The sequence below is a fragment of the Sphaeramia orbicularis genome, chromosome 16, assembly GCF_902148855.1.
Source record: "Sphaeramia orbicularis chromosome 16, fSphaOr1.1, whole genome shotgun sequence".
In the NCBI taxonomy this organism is placed as follows: Eukaryota; Metazoa; Chordata; class Actinopteri; order Kurtiformes; family Apogonidae; genus Sphaeramia; species Sphaeramia orbicularis.
The window spans coordinates 41,514,893-41,535,741 of NC_043972.1; the positions used below are offsets into that span (position 1 = coordinate 41,514,893).

At 37.5% G+C, this 20,849-nt stretch overlaps 1 protein-coding gene and 1 long non-coding RNA gene across 2 annotated transcripts in view; one reads left to right on the forward strand and one right to left on the reverse strand.

Moving 5' to 3' along the window:
• Window positions 1-558: 558 nt before the first annotated feature.
• rspo1 (R-spondin 1) overlaps window positions 559-20,849 on the forward strand; it is a 29,966-nt gene continuing 9,675 nt past the window's right edge. The window contains exons 1-5 of the mRNA XM_030156986.1: window positions 559-1,015; window positions 6,921-7,674; window positions 12,438-12,632; window positions 19,099-19,242; window positions 19,676-19,900. Of these exons, the coding sequence (XP_030012846.1) occupies window positions 7,578-7,674; window positions 12,438-12,632; window positions 19,099-19,242; window positions 19,676-19,900 (661 nt within the window). The 5' untranslated portion in view covers window positions 559-1,015; window positions 6,921-7,577. The remainder of the gene's footprint in view (window positions 1,016-6,920; window positions 7,675-12,437; window positions 12,633-19,098; window positions 19,243-19,675; window positions 19,901-20,849) is intronic.
• On the reverse strand, window positions 13,322-20,315 carry LOC115434866 (uncharacterized). Its single transcript, XR_003937605.1, has 3 exons — window positions 20,172-20,315; window positions 17,836-17,838; window positions 13,322-13,333 (listed from the first exon to the last, which is right to left on the reverse strand). It is a non-coding gene; the product is annotated as an uncharacterized LOC115434866 (long non-coding RNA).

Sequence of the window (20,849 nt, forward strand, 5' to 3'; positions counted from 1 at the left end):
TAACCTCAGAACTCTCTACTTTAACCTCAGAATTATGACCTTTTCTCATAATAATAATAATAATAATAATAATAATAATAATAATAATAATAAAAATTGGACCTTTTTTTTTCTTCCTAGTGGCCCTAATCCTCTTCCGTATGTCCACCATACATGAAAGGGTTAAAAAAAAAAAACAAAAAAAAAAAACCTAGGATAAATTGAACATTTGTGATGGTTGGAATCTGAATTCTTGCAGGATCTATGTGGTCACTACTTCCTTCTTCATGTGATTGCATAGAGTGAGTATCTATCTATCTATCTATCTATCTATCTATCTATCTATCTATCTATCTATCTATCTATCTATCTATCTATCTATCTATTTATTTATTTATTTATTTATTCTAAATCTAAATGAAAGTACCCATGCATGTGGTCTGTGGTGTCCATCCTTCATCCATTTCCCATCCACCTTTGAGTCACAGTGGGAGGGGTGTGGCCTGTAATGCCCGCTGGCAGTGCTGGGCTGTGGATGCAGATATCACGGCTGTGTGACTCCAGTTGTCAGAGCTTGGATGCAGTTCGACGCTCTAAAGTGGATTTAAAAGGCGCAACTCTCCGGGACTTCACTGCAAAGCGAGCACCACATGTAAGAACAACTACAGGAGGAGGACGAGAGAAAAAACAAAAAAACTCAGAGTGACTAATTTGATCGGATTTTACTTTTTTTTAATTTTTATTTTTGTTCCATGTAATCTCTTTCATTTGGATTTTTTTTTTTTCAGTCCCTTGCACATTCTTTTCCCATCATCTGCATCCTCGTGCGTGTTGGGGAGTTGTGTCGAAATAGTGACAGATGTGAAAGAAATTCAATCATTTGTCTTTTTAAATGATGACAGAGAAAAGTTTGCATGGGGGTGTCCTGTAGGAGGAGTTCTTTGTGACCAAACAAGTTACGGATTTCCCTATAAAAAAAGGAAATTTAGTCCCGACTGCTCAATGAACAGCATCATCCCGGGACCCCGATGTACAGGTGGGTTTATTTTTATTTATTTATTTATTTTTAAAACATGATCGGATATTTACTTACATGAAGAAAAAAAAAAACACTTTATTTTTGTGGTTATGGAATTTTATAATAATTTTATGTATATTAAGACATTTGTTTTGGCTTTTTATAAAGCGCAAAAGAAACATTTAAAGGTTTTACTACATTATTATTATTATTATTATTATTATTATTATTAATAATGAACATCCATGTAGAAAGAGAAAAATCCTTGTGGCATATTTCCACAGTGCTTTCTTATTCCTCAGACTGAATTTAAGATCCTGTTGGACTTGACCCTGTCCTATTCTACTGCATCAATACTTCTACACAAACACACACACCCTTTACACACACATACACACACTCCTCATTAAATGTCAGTTACTTGTGGTTGAAAAGTGAGTGGATTTTTGGGAAAAAAACAACGGGACAGTGACGTGACAGTAGAGATGCTGAACTGAGGGACAGGTGGAGGTCTGCACTTTATTTCCTTCACCCAGCAGAGAAGTGCAAACAGCTGTAATCCTGCATGGTGTGCAAAAGCCCTCTGAGGCAAAGCTGAACCGTGCTCAACTGAGCTGCACAGGATCAACTCCTCGGACTGTTTTGAGCCATGCAGGCATCAGTCCTACATAGAGAACTTTTCAGAAACAACAAGTCTGGTTATGGTTTATTTGGAGGAAGAGGCCGCTGATACTTTTCATCACTCCGACTGCTGCTGAGTTTGTTTCATCTGTTGCACATGACCTCACACCGCCTGCTCTCTTTAAGCCTCAGAGCAGAGGAAGTGATTACCAATAGTGGAGGCTTCTGTGAACACTGGTGGGGTCCGGCCAGGAGTTTCTCCACATTGACCGCAAAACCTAATGATCTAATAATCATCTGCAGATTTAAAGGTGCTTTAAAGGAGCTTGCATGCATGATATGTCTCGTGCTTTCATTTGTGAATGAAAGTAATCAACACCTCATCCCCTCTTTCCTCCTTTTTTTCCCCCCCTTTTCCATCACTTTATGTCTCTCTGTTCTTTCTGGTTTTCATTGTGGGTTGGGTTGGCCAGCACCGCCAGAGCTTATGGCTTGGATGCACACATAAGGGATTTTACAGCTATCCAAATTAACTGGAGATCAGTGGTATAACTGACAGGTTGTAATCACCCACAAAATCCCATTGTTTTGCTTATTGCACATGGAAAAATGCAAAAAAATAAATAAAAATGGGAAGCAGAATCCACTCACTTTTCAAAGATTCAAATGTTTTATTGTCAATTTACTAAATGCACAGGACTTACACAGAATTGAGATACTGTTTCTTTCTCACCTTGTTAAATGCCACAATTTTTTTCAATTGAATATAAAGAATAAACTAAAGCAGAATATAAAGTGTACATTTCCATGTATTTGCAGTAGTAGCAGTGCAATACAGTAATGGTTATGAGGTCAGAAGGTGCATAATGGAACCGGATAGCAACAGATAAAGCAATGCTCATAATAAAGTACAGTTTTAGTGACTATGAAGCAGATGCCACTTTAAATTATTTCATATTGATGCCATGAGGGTTTTGAGGTTAGTGCGGAGCTCATGTAGTGGAACAATTAAATGTTTCCTTTCGTGAGGAAAAAGACTGATCCACCGTTGAGACTAAGAATTATGGAATATCTTTGGGAAGTGCGTGTGTGTTTTATCCATTCTTTACTGCTGCCTCTCAGACGTGTTGGTTCACTTACAGCAAGGGGGTTAAACATACGGCCCGTGGGCCAAAACCGCCCCGCCACAGATTCCAATCTGGCCCGTGGGATGGATTTTTAATGTGTAAAATTTACACTGAAAACATTAACGGTCAGTGGTGTGAAACTTATCTTTAGCCCAGTTTGATCATAAGTGGGTCAGACCAGTGAAATAACAGCAGAATAAGCTGCAATTAATGACAATTGCAAATTCCAAACTGCAAAATTCTAACAATATTCTGCTTGTTTTATGCCTTTATAGATTCACTGTCTATTCATCTGTAATGCACATATATAAATGATAAGTTGAGGCAAAATATTGTTAAAATTGCTTGTATTTTTAAGAAATTTCAGGTTGTTTAGTTTATTTTATTATTTTTTGTGCATGGAATGTTAGTAAATGTAGACATTTTGACATTTTCATTATTTAATTTCACTTATTTGTTCTAAAACAAAGAGAAAAAATTGGAAATTGTCAATTTTTATACGCTATTTTTCTATTATTTACTGGTCCAGCCCATTTAAGGTCATATTGGTGTGTATGTGGGCCCTGAACTAAAATGAGTTTGACATCCCCGACTCACAGGCAGAAAGTCATCGACAGGTTGCATTTGTAACTCTGAGCTCAGAGTTGTGGCACCTTCTCGAGTTCAATAAATTCCCAGTGTGGGAGCTCCCTTTCAGCGTCTGAATAATTGATAGATCAAACTTAGGACTTACAAAGGAGGCAATTTAATCTCCTGACTATTTCATGAGCCCGGCTTAGTTTCACCGGGCTCAGCTGAATGTGGCCGACGGCGAGGAAAGGCACGCAATTAAATGGATGAGGGAGCAAAGAGGGAGAACTTTGAAAACGTACATAGGTGCCACGGTAGCACCTCAGTCAGCCGACGGGACAAGTGTCAAAAAAAGGTCTTAAAGCGTGAGGACTAGCGGTGCCATTTCTCATCTGAACCCTCGTATCTTCACGCTGCGTAAGAGCAGATATGGAGAGGCTGAGGTGGGCTTTTGGCAGGTTGCACAAAGTCGTGGGAGTGCGGGGTTATGAAAGAGGCTCTGGCACATGTCTTGAGTTACTCAGCGCTGGAAAGAGTGATCCAGATCCTTAACATGTCCCGCTCTCCAATCATCACTCTTAACTAACAAACAGGTGCTAAAGAACACTGGCCGCGCCACTCTTTTGGCTCTTTCTTATAAATATGGCTTTAGCCAAGAGGTGTCCCTGACATGTAAAGTCATTAGATGTAATGAAGTAAACAAACCCACTGGAGGAAGAGAGTCTGAAGTGTTTCCCAATTAGGAGAAGCTACAAGAAACTCTGTTGTTTTTTTAGGACCTCAGTGTAATTTAACAAACTGTAAAGAAATGAGCTGTACTTTTCTTTTAGTGTGTGTGTGTGTGTGTGTGTGTGTGTGTTTGTGTGTGTAATTTTGACTCATTCTGCACCAAAATGTTACAGCCGCAGAACTAAACTCCACTTACATCAAAAACTGAGTGTTTTTTTTTTTTTTCTAAGAACAGCTCTTTTTGTAATACTTTTATATTTTATGACTCATAATTAATTACTAATGATAACACATTTCTACCTGTTTGCATCTTTTGTGGATAAAATGTGAATTTTCTAAATAATTTTTAACCCATAAAGACTCAGTACTACTTTTGTAAATTTTTCACTCCAGTTAACCTTTTTAAAGTAATTTATCTCCATTTATAATATTATCCTCTGTGTTTAAATTTTTTTTCAATTAAAATCATACATTTTCCTACATTTAATTTACTGATTATGTAGATGTTCATAAAACCTCTGGTTAAAATTGAGGTTAATTATGTCAGAAACAGAGAAAACTGAAGAAAAAGTGACTTTTTCAGCAAAGATATCACTAACCAAATGTAAAAACACGTCTCCATCCACTGTCATTTATCAAACTCCATGGGTTTTAGAAGATGTCGGTGTTTCCACATTCACTACGGAGCCTCTGAAGATCCAAATGGATCATATTTGATTAAAATCAATTATTTACATGTATTGATAGGATTAATAGATCAGAACTTATTAAACATTTTAGACCAGTGACTGTTTATGTGGGTCTTAAAGGGTTAAGGACATTCTTTTGGGAAGGGTGTCAAAAAAAAAATCTGATTTCCCTAAAAGTCCAGTTTAAAGGAAAATCGTGAGTATCTCAAAGTGTTTTTTCTTCTTTTCATGTATTCTTTAACAAAGAAATAATGTTACCCATTGGAATGTCTAAATACACCAAATGGCATTGTCCTTAGTGTGATCCAGAGCCACAACCGGCTCAACAGCCAAATATGGTTCTATTTTTCTTTTATTGAGCTGCAAGGGAGGACCTCCCATTGCTCAGATCCTAACATGTTCTGTGTGTCCTTTTCACACCAGAGCTGTAAATACTGGCAAAGCACGACAGTATCTCAAAAAGATCTCAGCACCAAATATGACAAAGTCCTCTGGTCGTTCAGTGTGTGTTGCATTTTCAGATGAGAGTTGACTAGTCTCTATTTTTTTAAAGGATAAACTTGCTCTATTCATCATCCAAGGTCAAACAGAGTTGGGAGTGATGTGACCCCGAAGTATTTGTGGTTTCCTCGTTTCACGGCTGATCACTTGAATGTACCAGTCATGGGTTTAGAACCACAGATTTCATGAATTTCTTATGCAGTTAAGAAAAGCATATGACATAAGAATGAAGCCGAATTATTTTAGCTTAGGATGAGCATGAAAGTAAATTTAATAGCATTTGATTTAGATATAGAATAGAATAGAATAGAATAGAATAGAATAGAATAGAATAGAATAGAATAGAATAGCCTTTATTCTCATTGTGTGTGCAATGAAATTGGGAGTGCATATAAACCCCCTCTGGAGAGTTTGTGGAGTATTTCTAGCATCTCAGCAGTTAATAAATAGTGATTTGATAATTTAGGTGTTTCACTTAATGTGTGGATGAATTCTACACATCCTCCATTCCCAAATTCTGGATTGTGACCCTTAGATGAGTCACGGGAGATTTTATTTGGGTCACCAAATATGTTTGTATGTCATGCTTTTGAACCAAATTCTATTCTATTCTATTCTATTCTATTCTATTCTATTCTATTCTATTCTATTCTATTCATGTGTATCCATTCAAAATAATGTTATACATTGTTTAAATGATAAACAATATGACCATATATATACATATATATATATATATATTTATTTATTTATTTATTTTAATTTTTTTTTACATTCATACATTCGGCGTATAGTGAATTGGGTCATGATGGTTTGACAGAAAAATAAGAAAAGTTTGGGTAACACAGCTATAGACATTATGCTGAGCATGAAAATTTCACTGACTTTTTCAGGAGAAAAATTACCCATCATTTTGTAAAATTATTTTTCTTATTCCAAATGTACTCATAGTTTAATTAAACCCATCAGAAGCTGTTAAAATGTTGTACAAATTATAATTTAACCCTTTCATGCATAAATCAAGAATTTTTGTGTTTTTATTCCTCCTAAGGCATGAAAAAAAACACTGCGATTGAATTTTTTTATGAACCGATTTTTCATGGAATTGCAAAAAATATCCACTCAGCTGGACACCATGCGTTTAATTTTTGAAGCAAAGAAACATGTATTTACGGATATACTGTGTGAAAACTATGAAAAAATGTTTTAAAATGCTGCTAATCTGTTTTGTCACATTTTAACATACTCTAATATTAGTTATTACTCACTTTATGGAGATAATCTGCAAAACAAACAAAAACAAACCTTTTTGTTTAAAAAAAAAAACCCTGTTAATTACAGTCTCATAACAATAACAAGGAACTGATTTACACTCAAACACGTTCCTGCAGATCAAGTTTATCAAGAACAGCAAAGTTACAGCAATGGTATGAATGTCAGTGTATGAGATGATGCATTTAAGTGTCCACTGTGTTGGCTGATATGGAACTAAAACAAGAAAATCCATGAATATACAAGAGAACAGCTTTGAAGAAATGTCCACTGTAGTGACCAGTATGCATGAAAGGGTTAAAATAGTAACTGATGATGTTACAGTGATGCTTCTACTGTAGTTCTATCAGTTTCTTCACCAACTCTGCCTACAGTCATCCTGCTAACAAACCCACTCCTCTTTTTCCTTGGCAGGTCCTGGCACTAGCAGATGTGCTGTCACACATAGTCAAGACACGGCATCTATTTTTTTTTTCACTCCCTTACTTGAACCCTTATTCGAGCGCCTCCTCTGAGCATTTTTTAAAGCTTATGAGCTGAGACGTGCGCTCGCCAAACCCTCTGAAGCTCTTCCTGCTCTGTGTTTCCTCACCACCCGCCACCCAAAGCTTAATGGGTTAAACCATTAGGAACCCACCACTCTCCTCTCCATTTTTTCCTCCTTTTCGTTCTCTACACAGACCCAAACTCCCCCCCACCCCCTCCACTGTCAGCAGTCCCCTTCCCGGTACTATCGCCAACGTGATGGCTCGTAGGGTGTCAGGCTCGTTTGGACGTGGAACCCCAGCATCAGCCTCCACCTCACAGACTCTCGGCCGTAGAAGCGTCTAGACTGAAAGAGATAGAAGGACAAGAGGAAAAAGGAGAGGAAAGAAAGGAGAGAAAACACCACAGCACAGAAAGAAAGAGAGACACACAGAGAGAGGAGGGACGATCAAGAGGGATCCACCTGTCCCGCCAGAGGAAGGAAGGGCCACCCCCTTTCCCCCAACCCCACCCCCACCCCCCTTCACACCTGCTCCATCTGGTTGTAAGGGGGGACCCTGCGTGGCCGGGAAGGCAGCAGAGACTATGCAGCTAGGACTGGTGGCGCTGGCGATGGTCTTCCTCAGCTCCATGGGTCACAGTGACGCTCTCAGAGTCTCCAAGGCGAGAAGGCAGAGACGGGGTGAGTCCGTCCGTCACCCCCCCACACACACACATACACACACACGTACACACACACATTTCAGTTTGTTTTCTTCTCTATTTTCTCCAGCCCGCTGCCTTTCGTTTCTGCGCGCTGAGTCACAGCGTTGGATGTCGTATAAACATTTAACAAGCAAAGTAAAGATAACATTTTGTTTATTTTCTCCCCACTCGTATTTGTTTTTCCTAGGTGGGTTATGTTAGGTTCAGTCTTCCCCTCGCATGGCTCATCTTTTTTTTTTTTTTGCCTCTTTTTAAGATTATGCCTCTCTCAGTTTATGAAAAACTTTTATGGGTATTAGGGTTATTTATAGAGGGTTTTTTTTTTTTTTGATGGATTTGCTCTCAAAGCTGTTGCTCTTTTGCGTCTGGCTCTGCGGATGCATAATGGAAGGAGTACCTGACAGTTTGGACCTTTCAATTGGACCGTGCTGCCTGTTGTTGTTGTAAGCATTTTTCTGACCTCACGTAACCACAAAGACGGTGCTCCGGCTCCTCACAGTCCATCTCCAGGCCCCTCGGAAGCTCGGATGGTGTTAGCGTCACCTTTGAAATAATTCTTCTTCAACATACAAAGAGCTTTCAGGCAATTCCAAACTCACCAGAACCAGAATTCATATAATACCAACACCAGCCACAGTAACACATGTGGCTGTCTTAAAAATACTCAGAAGGAAAAGAGAAAAGTTGTTTGCGCACACATGAATGCAGACAATGGTATTAAACGCTGCCACAGTTTGTCTTGTGACACTATAATGAGGACAGACAAATTTGGGTCACCTATGACATATAGGAGCGCCCTTGACAACATCAAAACCAGTTCAGTAGATTCTGCTTACAGTGCAATGCTATATAAATATATATGTACTGTACTGATGTGACAGGCTGGTGACAGGGTTGTAAGACTTAACAAAAACTAGCAGTAAAAAATATTGTTAAATGAAATAAAAATTAAAACAACTTTCATTAGACTGACTAACAATGGAAAAAGCAAGACTAGTTGCTTTTCCATTGGACATATGTGCAAAACTTTACCAATATTTACTAAATGTCAAAAAAAATACGAGGGCGTAATGTCAGTTTTTCCATTAAATCACAAATGCGATGATTTGTTGACTTATTATTGTGAGATGACATGAGAAGTCATTCCATAAACATGGCGATGAACATAAATATGGTGTTGATTTACAGATATATTCATTATTATTATATATTACCCCTCTATCCTGTACTAAATCAAAAAATGATTCAGTTTCTTGGTGTGTCCACACATACCATGCCATGTTTCTTTTAAAACTCTTCTTCTTTGCTTGTTGTAACGTCCATCAACATCCGTTTTTTCATTTTTTTATTCACGTGACTCTAGTGGTCAAAAAAGGTCTTTCCATTTCAGTTTTGTGTGATATACCATTTGCGCTACACCCGAAAAACCACCTCTTGCCAGCGCAAAAACTTTTAATCGAAAAATGAGAGTTTTGGCGAAATTGTCATTTTGCCATTATGTAAATTTTAATGCGCAAGTTATATTTACGCAATTTGAGGGTCAATGGAAGAGCGACTAATGCAAAAATACAATTTTTGGAAAAATTGGTCTAGATATCTTTTCTTACTGAGATTTGCAAGATTTATGAGCAGTGCTAATCGTCTGCAAATGATGTGGCGTTTTAGGATTTTTAACTCTTTAAATCCTAAAGTGTCATCGCTGACACATCCTGTGCATATGCATTTTGGATGGCCGTAACTCTGTCACTGTTTGTGCAATTGGAAAAATTTGTGACGATTTATATTCTTTATTGGGTCATTATGGTAATTTCACTCACATCTGTACTGGAAGCTGGAGAAGAAGCCATTTTATCAGTATTATAACAAGCAGTAAGTTGTAAATGACGGAGAGTTTGAAAGTTCCAAGTCCTCTGGACTCAATCACAGCATATTTTCTAACCTTTTTAGAGTCAAAATAAGAAAAATAAGTCCAGACGGACCATTTTAGGCTTAGGGTTTAAAGGGATAATAACTGCCTAAATTATACAATTGAAGTCCAATCAGTGTTGACTCTGATAGTGGCTGATATATAATTAACGACTCTGAGGGAAATGAAAGACATAAAAAAAAAAAAAAAAAATTACGCCCTCAATCACTCTGATTTTTGAGAGTTACTTTGATGTTCAGATCCAGATTAATTAATTGTTGATTCTTTTTTTCTTGTATTTATGACTTTTACTTAGATCAGTTCAGCAGCTGTCTAGTTTCTAATAAAATGAAAAGCAGTAAATTTCCAACTGTGTTGAATGTTTTATGGGGAACAGTGATTACAACGGAGTAGTTGGCTTAAACTTATCATTATCATGTTGACCTTTGAAAGCCACTATTGCCATTTCAGGTTAAATAAATGTAATGGTTTTGTAAATCATATTTTATGTGCTGCATTGTTTCACCTCTTACCTTGTTCAACTTTTATTAATTATGGCTTTCCTTCATAATACCTGAAAAACTAAATAAAAGTTAAAACTAGTTAATTCAAAGTACTTTCCACCATAAACTGACTAATTAAAACTAAAGAAAAAAAAAAAAAAGACTCAGGAAAAATACAAATTTATGAAAATGTCAACATTTGGACAGTATATTAAATTCACATTAACTTAATACCAATTTCTACATCAAAAAATGACTCAAAAAGGGAGAGCAGCTCAAGTTGCAGCTCATGATTTAGACAGTGAACTGTTTACAACATCATTTTCTTGCTGAGATTAAATGTTTTATCACCGTTAGTTAGTAATAGCACTGGGCTGTATTGCTGCATTTGAGTTTACTCATGTAATCTATTCACGAGAGAATCCTTTTAATGCGTTTACTATCTGACTTATCTCCACAAGGCAGGGAGGCAGATTGATTGCAGTGTGAGAGTATGTATATTTAGAGAACTACACTGTAAATCAACTCTGACATTTTGTGTCTGAATGCCTCCTTAGAAAAAAAAAAAGGATGTGCACTTTGACATAATTTGTCCTAAAACTAATTCAGATTACTTGCTGCATGTTTTTTAAATTTATTTATTTATTTATTTTTTGGGGTGGGAATTGGATTAATGTAGTGGTTCCCAACCTTTTTTGGTTCATGACCCCATTTTAACATAACAATTTTCTGGCAACCCCAGACATTCAAAACAGAGACATTTTTTTTTGGCTAAAATTAATTTGTTTTTGATCATGTATTAGTTTGCTATACTATGTCGCAAATAAACATTAATTTTAGACGACATTTAATCTATATAGTGTATATTATTATGGACGGAGGCAGAAAAGCCAGGTGTAGATTACTGCCCAAAGTGAGAATTTTATTTTCCTTGGTATTTACAAGGCTGCAAATTAATATTGAGCAAACAATAACTCAAACTATGAATTATGAAAGAGCTGCAGCATCTTAAATCGGCCACAATGAACATTTGAAACATAAACAGTACCACAGTGCTTCAGTTTCAGCTTCACAATTTGTCATGCCTTTTAGCTATTGTGATTGTCTCTGTTAACTCACCATATATTTTTTATTTCGAAAGCTGTTTTTTTTTTTTTTTTTTTTTTTTTTTTATCAATTACTAGAAATTTCAGGTGACCCCAAGGCTGAAAAACACTGGATTAATGTCTAATCCCAATTACATATATTAAACCATGAGGACCCAAACATCCATCGGCGACAAATATTATTCACTGTTATAAAATGTTTAATACCTGTTGATCCACTAATCTTGTTGATCCATGTAAATAATTGGTGTAAAATACAGTTTGTCATCTTTTCATGGTCATCAGATATGACCCATTTGGATGTTCAGAGGCTCCATAGTGAATGTGACTCCGTAGTTACCATGGAAACACCGTCATCTTCTACAACATTAATTCATCAGTAAAACCAATGGAGTTGGATCAATGACAGTGGATGGAGACACTTATTTTATGTTCAGTTAATGATATGTTTTGCAGAAAAAATGATCTTTTCCTTCAGTTTTCTCTGTTTTGGATGTAAAACTCTCAACTTTAATATGAGCTTTAATGAGCATCTACATAATCAATACAGTGCATATAGGAAAATACCTGATTTTCACTTGCAAAATGCAAAATACAGAGGATAATATTAGAGTAAATGGTGATAAATCACTTAAGAAAGGTTAAAAATAGAGAAAATTCCCTTTGAGAACTGCTACAAAAGCAGGGTTAAAAGTCTAAATGCATCTGTAGTGCATTCCTGGATTCACTATATGTTGGTATTTCTCTCTTCCTATCTCTGTTCTAGTTACAGTTTTCTTATCCTCAGATCATTTCTAGGCTCTGTGTGATGTAAGTTGCCTAATTTTTGACTTTCTCTTGGTAAGCTGTCAGCCCCAATTATCCGGGTTTCTCCAAATGAAAATCTGTTAAGGATCTCCGGCAAGCAGTTTCAAGTAAACACAGAGTAACTGTTCAAACAAAGATGTTTGGCCTGGCCCCCAGTTAGATTAAGCTGTGAGCATTAACCCCTGCTTGCTGGAGTGATAAAGTACTGGCAGGTTTACGGGCTGGGTCTTTACAAATGCCAGCGAAATATTAAAATTCCCTGATGTTTTCATCAAAGCAGTATGTTTACAAATGCCCTTTTGTATTCCCTCATTAAAAAGTATCAGACTGGAATCAATTTCTATATTTTTTTATGTGCTGGTGTTCTGTTTTAGCTGTGACTGTTATTTTTTGTTCTGTTTACCTTATGTTTCTGCAGTTAGTACCGAGGGGCCGCCGTCTTGCCCTAAAGGCTGTGACCGATGCTCTGAGTACAACGGCTGCATTAAATGTAAGCCCAAGCTCTTCATCTTCCTGGAGCGTAATGACATCCGGCAGATAGGTGTGTGCCTCGCCTCCTGCCCCATGGGATACTTTGGCATGAGGAACCCTGAAGGCAACAACAGATGCACTCGTGAGTTTTTTGCATTGTGATGTTGGTATGTTTTCCATATCCAACACAACAGGTCAGTGGGTACGTCGAATACCGCCGATACTGAACTCCCATCAAATATCTGCAGACTTTTTAAATCACAGGGGTCAAACATACGGACCGGCACAGGGTCCAATCTGGCCGCTGGGGTGAATTTGTGCAAAATTACACTGAAGATATTAACAATCAATGGTGTTACACTCATTCTAGTTCAGGTTCCGCTTAGGACATTTTCACACAGTGTATTCAAGTCCATATCCGAGTATGCTGGACCCCAGAGTCCGCTTAATTTTGTCCATGTGAATGCAACCGTTCCATGCTTGAGTGCCATGCCCGAGTCCAATTGAGAAGGTAGTCCTGGGTCTGGACTGGACCCCAGCACGATACGTTGCCGTGTGAATGCGATCCGTGCCTGAGTCCGGAAGTGACCTAATCACCACTCTGACAACGGAAGTGGGTTAATCACCACGAGACCATAGATGATGCTCCTGTTGTCTCCTGAAATAGCCTCAGATCCCACGCGGCCTGGGCTCGCCTTAACCACGCGGTGATATATCAGGGACAACGAAGTTCATGCTGCTTCTCTTTGCCTCAAACAGGCTAACCTACAGGTAAGGGATTGGTTTCTTCTGACTTTCATGTTTGTTGGATAGCGACAGAATTCCATTCCACACCGCCACCTACTGTTTTGGCCCTGTAACACCCATTCGTACTAGGGCACAGGCCGCGACATGTGCTTGTGAACGCAACATCTGCGGGAAAGGTTTGAGCATATTCAAGTATGATACAGACTCAAGTACGCTGTGTGAAAGTGCCCTTACAGACCAATATGATGTACAGTGGGTCAGACCAGTGAAATACTATCATTAGTGCTGCTACAACGAATCGATTAAATCATCCCAAATTGATTCTTAAAAGAGTTGTCAATGAATTCGGCAGTCGATTCATTGGGTTTAGATCACGTTGGTATTGAGGCATGCCTGCACGTTGTGGAGAGTAACAGAGGAAAACACAGAGTAGCATAGTGAAGGCTTCAGATGCTGGGCAGCCCTGTTGGGCTGAAACAGTGCGCCATTTATGTAACAAAACTCGAATATGGAGAAAAAAATGGCCAAAATCTCATAGCGCACTACATTTCAGACAAACGGGGCTGCCATGACCATGGGGAACATAATGTAAACCTAGCTTAATATAGCCTACATGTTGTGATTACTTTAGCTTGCTAGCTAGTTAGACATTATTGTCGTAATTATAATGTTTTGATTCATCTCCGTTTATCTGGCCACCAGACTAACATTACCTATCATTGACTGGAACTAAAACATACAACTCTAGTTTGATAGCCTATAACCGGAGCTGGTTGAAGACTATATCTTGCTGGTCTCTAGCCATAACAAGTCTGGGTGGTGGGCTAGTGCTTGCTAACTAAACTTGAAGTCAATGTGGGGGATGTAATCATTAATGTCTGCAGCCAATATTACTTTGGGTTAAATACTGATCTTTGAGAATTGAGTCTTTTGTATTTATCTGATGAATCGGTTAGTTATTAAAGTAATCTACAGATTAATTGATTATTAAAATTATCATTAGTTGCAGCCTTAACTCTCATAATAACCTGCATATTATGACAACTCCAAATTTTTTTCTTCTAATATAAAAATATGAAATTACATGAAAATGTTGGCATTATGATAACTCCAAATTTTTTCTTCTAATATAAAAATATGAAATTACATGAAAATGTTGACATTTATAAACTTTCCTTTCACAAAAAAATGTGAATAATCTGAACAAATATAAACAACCTGAAATGTCTGAAGAAAAGTAAGTGCAATTTTAATAATATTACTAAAAGTTTTGTGTATTTGTAGATCCACTGTGATCTGTAAGTTGTAATGCGCATGTGCAAATAATAAACCGAGGCATAATATTGTTAAAATTTCACTTATTTTTACTTAGGACATTTCAGGTTGTTTAGTTATTCACATTTTTAAGGAAATTTTGTAGGTGTAAACATTTTCATTTTGTAATTTTACTTTTTTCACTGTTATTTTACTGGTTCGACCCACTTAAGATCATATTGCACTGAATGTGGCCCCTGAATTAAAATGAGTTCAACACCCCTGCTCTAAATTATCTCTTTATTTGTGCCTTATTATCACTAGTTTACAATCTATCTGTGAGGCATTTAGAGGAGAACTGGGAAACCCCTGCGAGTTCGCCTCATGTATCTTGGTGCTGCTTTGTAGCCACAAGATTGCATAATAATCACTTAAAATCCTATCCAGAAACAGGGATACTCGATCTGTATTTTCCATTTCTTGTGTGTTACTGAATAAGATGTATTTATATAAGCAAATAGCTAAAGATAAGTAAATAATATAAGTGAACAGCCAAACACCAAAACCAGTTACAGTTACGAAAGAAAGTGGAGGAAATAACAGCCACACTCATGGTATTTACCAAAGTCAAGGCGTCTGTTTCGGTGGCACCAGGCCCACACTTTTAGCCAAAGATTACCAGCCCCTCAGTGTGGAGTCTGTTTCCTCTTATGTGAAAACAGGATTGGAACACCATCCCAACAAAAACATCTCTAATGCATTGTTGTTTGTCTGTTTTCAAGAGAAAGTCTGTGCTTTTTATTTGACTCTCATGTGCCGAGTTCATGCCAGTCCACAAGCCATGTTTGTTTTGCTTTCAATTTACACATATTCTGCTTTGAAACACCCGTAAAACTTTCAGCACAATGTATTTTATGATTTTTTAAACGAATTTAGCAACATCTTTTTCTGTGAGGGACTAAATATATGCTTCATTCCTTTCAAAAATACTGATTTAATTTTGCAAAAAATTACTTCTGAGAGCTGACATGTACTGTACAAGGATGGGTTGCACCAGCAAGGATTCATTTTTGAACCAGCTGGAAACACTGGTTTTTACTTTGAGGCCAAATTCACCCCGTGGCCCTCCTCCTTACCCCTACCCCTCCATTTTGCGTGTTCACATGAAGTGGTAGGGGTGTCCTGATTCTCAATGAGCCAGAGGGGAAGGGCTAAGGGGGAGGGCTGTTTGGCCCTCGAAACAGACATTTTTCAGGACCACACTACAAATGGAGGGGTATGAGAAATCTCCCATAATTCTATTCGAAACATTGGCAAGATGGAGGTAAACACAACTTAAAAGTGCAGCAGTGTGATGAAAGAAACACACCAATCTACGTATTTTCTTTGTAAACAACTTAATCATTTGATCAACCATTTAATGCCATTTCAATGTGTTGTAGACCACATTTCTGCAGTTTGCGGTTAATAGCTGCAAAAAGATGACCAAAGCCCATGCAACAGAGATGGTTACAGCTGCTGACGGCATGGTGAATTCTGTCAGAAACAAAGTTGTGGCATCTGTTTATAGCAATATCAATGACCGCTGATGATGTAACAGGTTTTGAAGGATTGTGTCATTTCATACCCCTTGCAACTCCATTTCAAGGGGTAGTGTCAAGTGCAAGGGCCATGGGTAGGGGTAAGGGGGAGGGCCAAGGGGTGAATTGGGATTGGGCCTAAAACATGTTGCTCTGAAGCGTAAAAGTACCGTAGAATAATTAAAAAAAAAAAAAAAAAAATCTTACATTAAACACCAAATAAGCTTAAAGGACAGATTCAGCCTAGTTAAGTTTCATAATGCTGTTGAATCCTTTTCTCCCTTTTTTTTTTTTTTTTAACTTATGTGCTTTCCTAGTGTTATGTGTTATTTTCTATTCTTTAGCTATATAGTGGAATTAATTCAGCTAGCAAGTCTCAAAGTAAGGTTTTCTACAGAGCCTTCTTGAGTAGACCAAATAGTTAATTTTTAAGTAGCTAGCAAGAAGTGCAACCATTTGTTTCGTACATTTTATCACAATGCTGTATTTTCTGTTTGTTGTCCTGTTTTTATCATCTGTTATTTGACCCCAGTGCTGCATTCATTTGGCCAACATGTTTTTATCAAAGGAGTAGAAATAAGACCTTTTCAGCCATCATGCGTTGGCTAACTAGCTAAATTTTTTGCTTGCTAGCAAACAAACAAGCATTTTGTTAAGGAATAGAAAGGTGACATAATTCACAGCTGTTCTGATTGTGCCCTATGGGACCTGAAGAGTTTTTGATGTTTGCCATTTTAAAAGACAATTTTACAAGTTAACAGTGTTGCAGTTGGATGTAAAACTGTTGAAATATCAGACTTTGAAAATATGTAAATAGAAGCAGTATCCACCTGAAAGTTGCAGAAATCACCATAACTGCTACTTCAGTATGAAATATTTCAGGGTTTTAGTCATTTTAAGGTTGTTGATGTGTATCAGATGGCCTGAGGAGCCATAAAGGGGGGCAAAATTCATGGGGCCCAGCATTTCCGGGGGCCCAGTGGATATAGGTTAGAAGTTGTGCAAATTTTGTGCAAGCTCCGAAGTAAAAGTGAGGCGTAAAAGCTGAGAAACGGACGAAATGAAGTTTCAGTTTCACGCCAGTTGTGGTTGTTACATACGCCCCACTGTTAAAGTGAGCCCGTTTACATGCACACCGATACTCCGATCATTATCTGATTTCTGGAGTTATTATTCTAGCGATCATGTAAACAGGATAGTCTGATAGGCTTCATCAGATAACGGCAGTTGTCTGAGTATGAGAAATCAGATTAACACACCTTGATTTATCTCCAATACTCCGATGTCTTCAAGCATACAGGTTAATCGGATTTCTTTTGTTCTTTTACATCTGCGCATCTGTAGATAAAAAATCTTTATAAACAGAAGTTATGCAGTGACAACCCTAACCCTAAGGAAAAAGGTAAACAAACATGGCATGTAGCAGCAAAAAGTCGGCAAAGACTCACTTCTGGAGTGAAGAGAAAACAAATTTCATGCTACAACAAATGAAAACTCTCAACATCCTCCATCTGGTTGATGGGAGGAAATACAGGAATGGCGACACATTCCAAAAGTTGTCCTTTAGAATGTCAAAACCGGGTGTTTTGAAAATAACAGGAAGTGTACGTCTTACGTCATAACGTAATGTACGTACTCCGAAAGAAATCAAATAATGGATTGAAACATATAAACCAGGGTTTTTCGATTATCGCATTTCTGAAGTGCTTGTAAACACGTTGCATCTGATTATGGCAATTAGCAAATTTTTATGGTCATATAAACAGGCTCAATGTTTTAGGTCAGATTCAGGTACTTGAACAACAGGACCTCTGATTTCAGGTCCTATTATGATGATGCATCAGTACTTTTTTATTAAACACTGTATATAGTAGCTTTCATAGTCATTGTACACTGTTTTGTCTCTATTTACAAGTAGTGTCAGTTAGTTTATTTGTATTATTGGAAATGTCTGAGCACCAAAATCTAAATTCACTGAAATGCTGCCTCCTTTGCAGCCATTTTCACTATGAGTGAGTTATTATTTAAGAGCAGCAGTCTTTTACATCCCCTGATATGTTGAAGAAAATCTTGAATTTCCTACACATATTCTTTTTAGGGGCCTTTAGTGGCTAACCTGGTGTTATTATCCAATCATCTGACTTTATACATGTCATCTCAGAATGTCTTGTTAGCAACATTTGTCTTACATTATAGGGCTACAAATGTCAGTGCTGTCAAATTTAGCTGTCAAGGGCTTAAAAATAGTAATTGGGTGCAGCAGGCGAGAAAAGAAAGATCCCTCTGAGGATTGAACATTAGATCATTTCTGGCCTTGGCATGAGACCAGCTGCACATTACTTTTTTTTTTTTTTCAAAAACTCAAGAATGAAATGAAAATAAATCTGAATATGAAAAATACTGACTCCTGAAACGATATTTCATTCCTTTTTTTTCAACCAGATATCAAATTATGGAATGAAGAATAAGCTTCCAAAATAAGACCAAAGTGTTTTGGAGTGTTGAGATGTCTGTTTTGTATCTGCCTATGTTTGTAATTATCCGAAATTTAAGAAATGTGGTTGTTTGACTGCAGAGTCAGAGATTTTAATGAGTCTGAGGTGTGGAGAAAGACGCTTTTTTTTTCAAGAAAGCCACTGAAGCGATACACTCCTGGCTGTACTCATTCACACTGCTTTCCAAAAAAACAAGGCCTGCGGTGCATGTGTTTTAAAGTGATGAGTATTACTCCCCCACATTGTTTAATCACTAATAAATCTCTCGGAGGAAATAAAATTCAAGTTGTCCTCTCTCCGGAGGACCATTAGAGGTTTTTTTTGTTTTGTTCTGTTTTTTTTTTTAAATGGAATGAAAAAAAAGAAAAAAGAACATATATTTCTGTGCCTTCATTAGTAATGTTCCAGAACAAGTAATTTAGGAATTTAAAGTAAATATAAGGAAGAATCTCTTCACCAGAATCAATGTGAATGAAAACTGACGTGCTTCTTTAATTTAATCATCCATTTATGTCTCCCCTGTGTCTTTCAGAGTGTAAAATAGACAATTGTGAAGCATGCTTCAATCGCAATTTTTGCACAAAATGTAAGGAGGGCTTGTATTCACACAGTGGGCGGTGTTATGTCAGCTGCCCTCCAGGCCAGCGCACTGCCAACGAGACCATGGAGTGTGTTGGTGAGTGACCTTTGACCTTCAAGTGTGGACTCTTTTCATATAATTATACCTGTCGTGCATGGAGCTCTAAAAATTAAGTTATTTTTTTTTACATTTACAGAATAATCCCTGTATGCTTTTTGGTTCAGCACTGACCAAAGCTTTTGGATCATTTATTGCCTCGTAAAATGAAGTAATCTGAACTTTGCGGCTGAGAGCTCTGTTTGGTGCATTTTCAGGTTCATGACAAGTCTTTGTAATATTCCTTTTCTTACTTTTCAAAAACTAAAAAACTTCAAATTGTTTGCAGATTTAGAAATTACTTAAACTCATTCTCCAGAGCTTATATTGCTGAGTTTAACAACGGAGGAAAAACAGAAGGAAAAGCTGTGAAACAAATGTGGGGGGCCAATCACACTCTACTTTACCCCCTTTTTTTTTTTTTCCCTTTCAGGTCCCCGTGCTGGAGAGTGTGAACTGGGTGAGTGGAGCCAGTGGAGTTCCTGTATGAAGAAAAACAAAACATGCGGATTTAAGAAAGGCTCGCAGTCTCGGGTTCGTGTCCCCCTTCCACAGGTCCACAGTATGGACACGTCCCCAGCTTTTGTCCCCTCACAGTCCTGCGCTCCACAGACAGAGAAAAGGAAATGTGTTGTGACTAAGACGCCCTGTGTGAGAGGTATACAAACACAAAACTCATGAAATACTTGTGTTAGAATGTAACAAGGACTGTTTTTTACTATTACATTATTGAAGCATGAATTTGAAATACTTGTACTAGTTGCATTTTATACTTATACTCCACTACATCAGAAAATATAGTACGTTTATGTAACTTTTTATTCCATTTGTATCACAGCTTTAGTTGCTTTGACACATTCTCTTATTGTTCAGTGAAAACCACACATGTCCAGATTTGTTGATTTTTCATAAATTAAACAATGATAGACCTACGTTCAGACAGCATGTCTGAATGGACAATTCGGATTTTTTGGTGAAATCTGATTTTTTCGTGTGCTCGTTCATAACACACATTAAATGCGACTTTTATCAGTTTTGAGTATGAAATGAATGCGACCCTGAAGTGACCCCCATGCGCAAAACAGTTCCTGACGTAATAAGTGACCACGCAGGCACACGCTGTGTTTATGGAAGTGACACTCCTGGGACGCAGAATTGTGATGTTTGTCACATTTCAGTGACGTAAAGGTCGGATAAATGCGACCTGGGCCTTCAGACTTAAGTCGTATTGCAAAATATCAGATACGTATCGGATTTAGGACCACATATGAAAGGGGCCTGGGTCGGATTTGTGCTGTTCAAACTGTCCTTAACAGATCAGATACAGGTAACATATGGGCAAAAAAAATCAGATTTGGGTCACATTTGCGTGCAGTCTGAATGTAGCCATATATTCTTCTACAAATTGAGAAATCAAATCCACTGCCTTCTTAACCATGCTGGAAAACACATTGTCACAAAGCTGAAAAGGCTTATTTTTATGAACTCATGAAAGGTGGACTTAAGAATATGTGGCCCTCATGGGACACTGATGCTACAAACGTGATAATTTTAAATATAAGGCATTGCTATAGATTAAAGGTGCTCTACCACACAAAACTATTTTG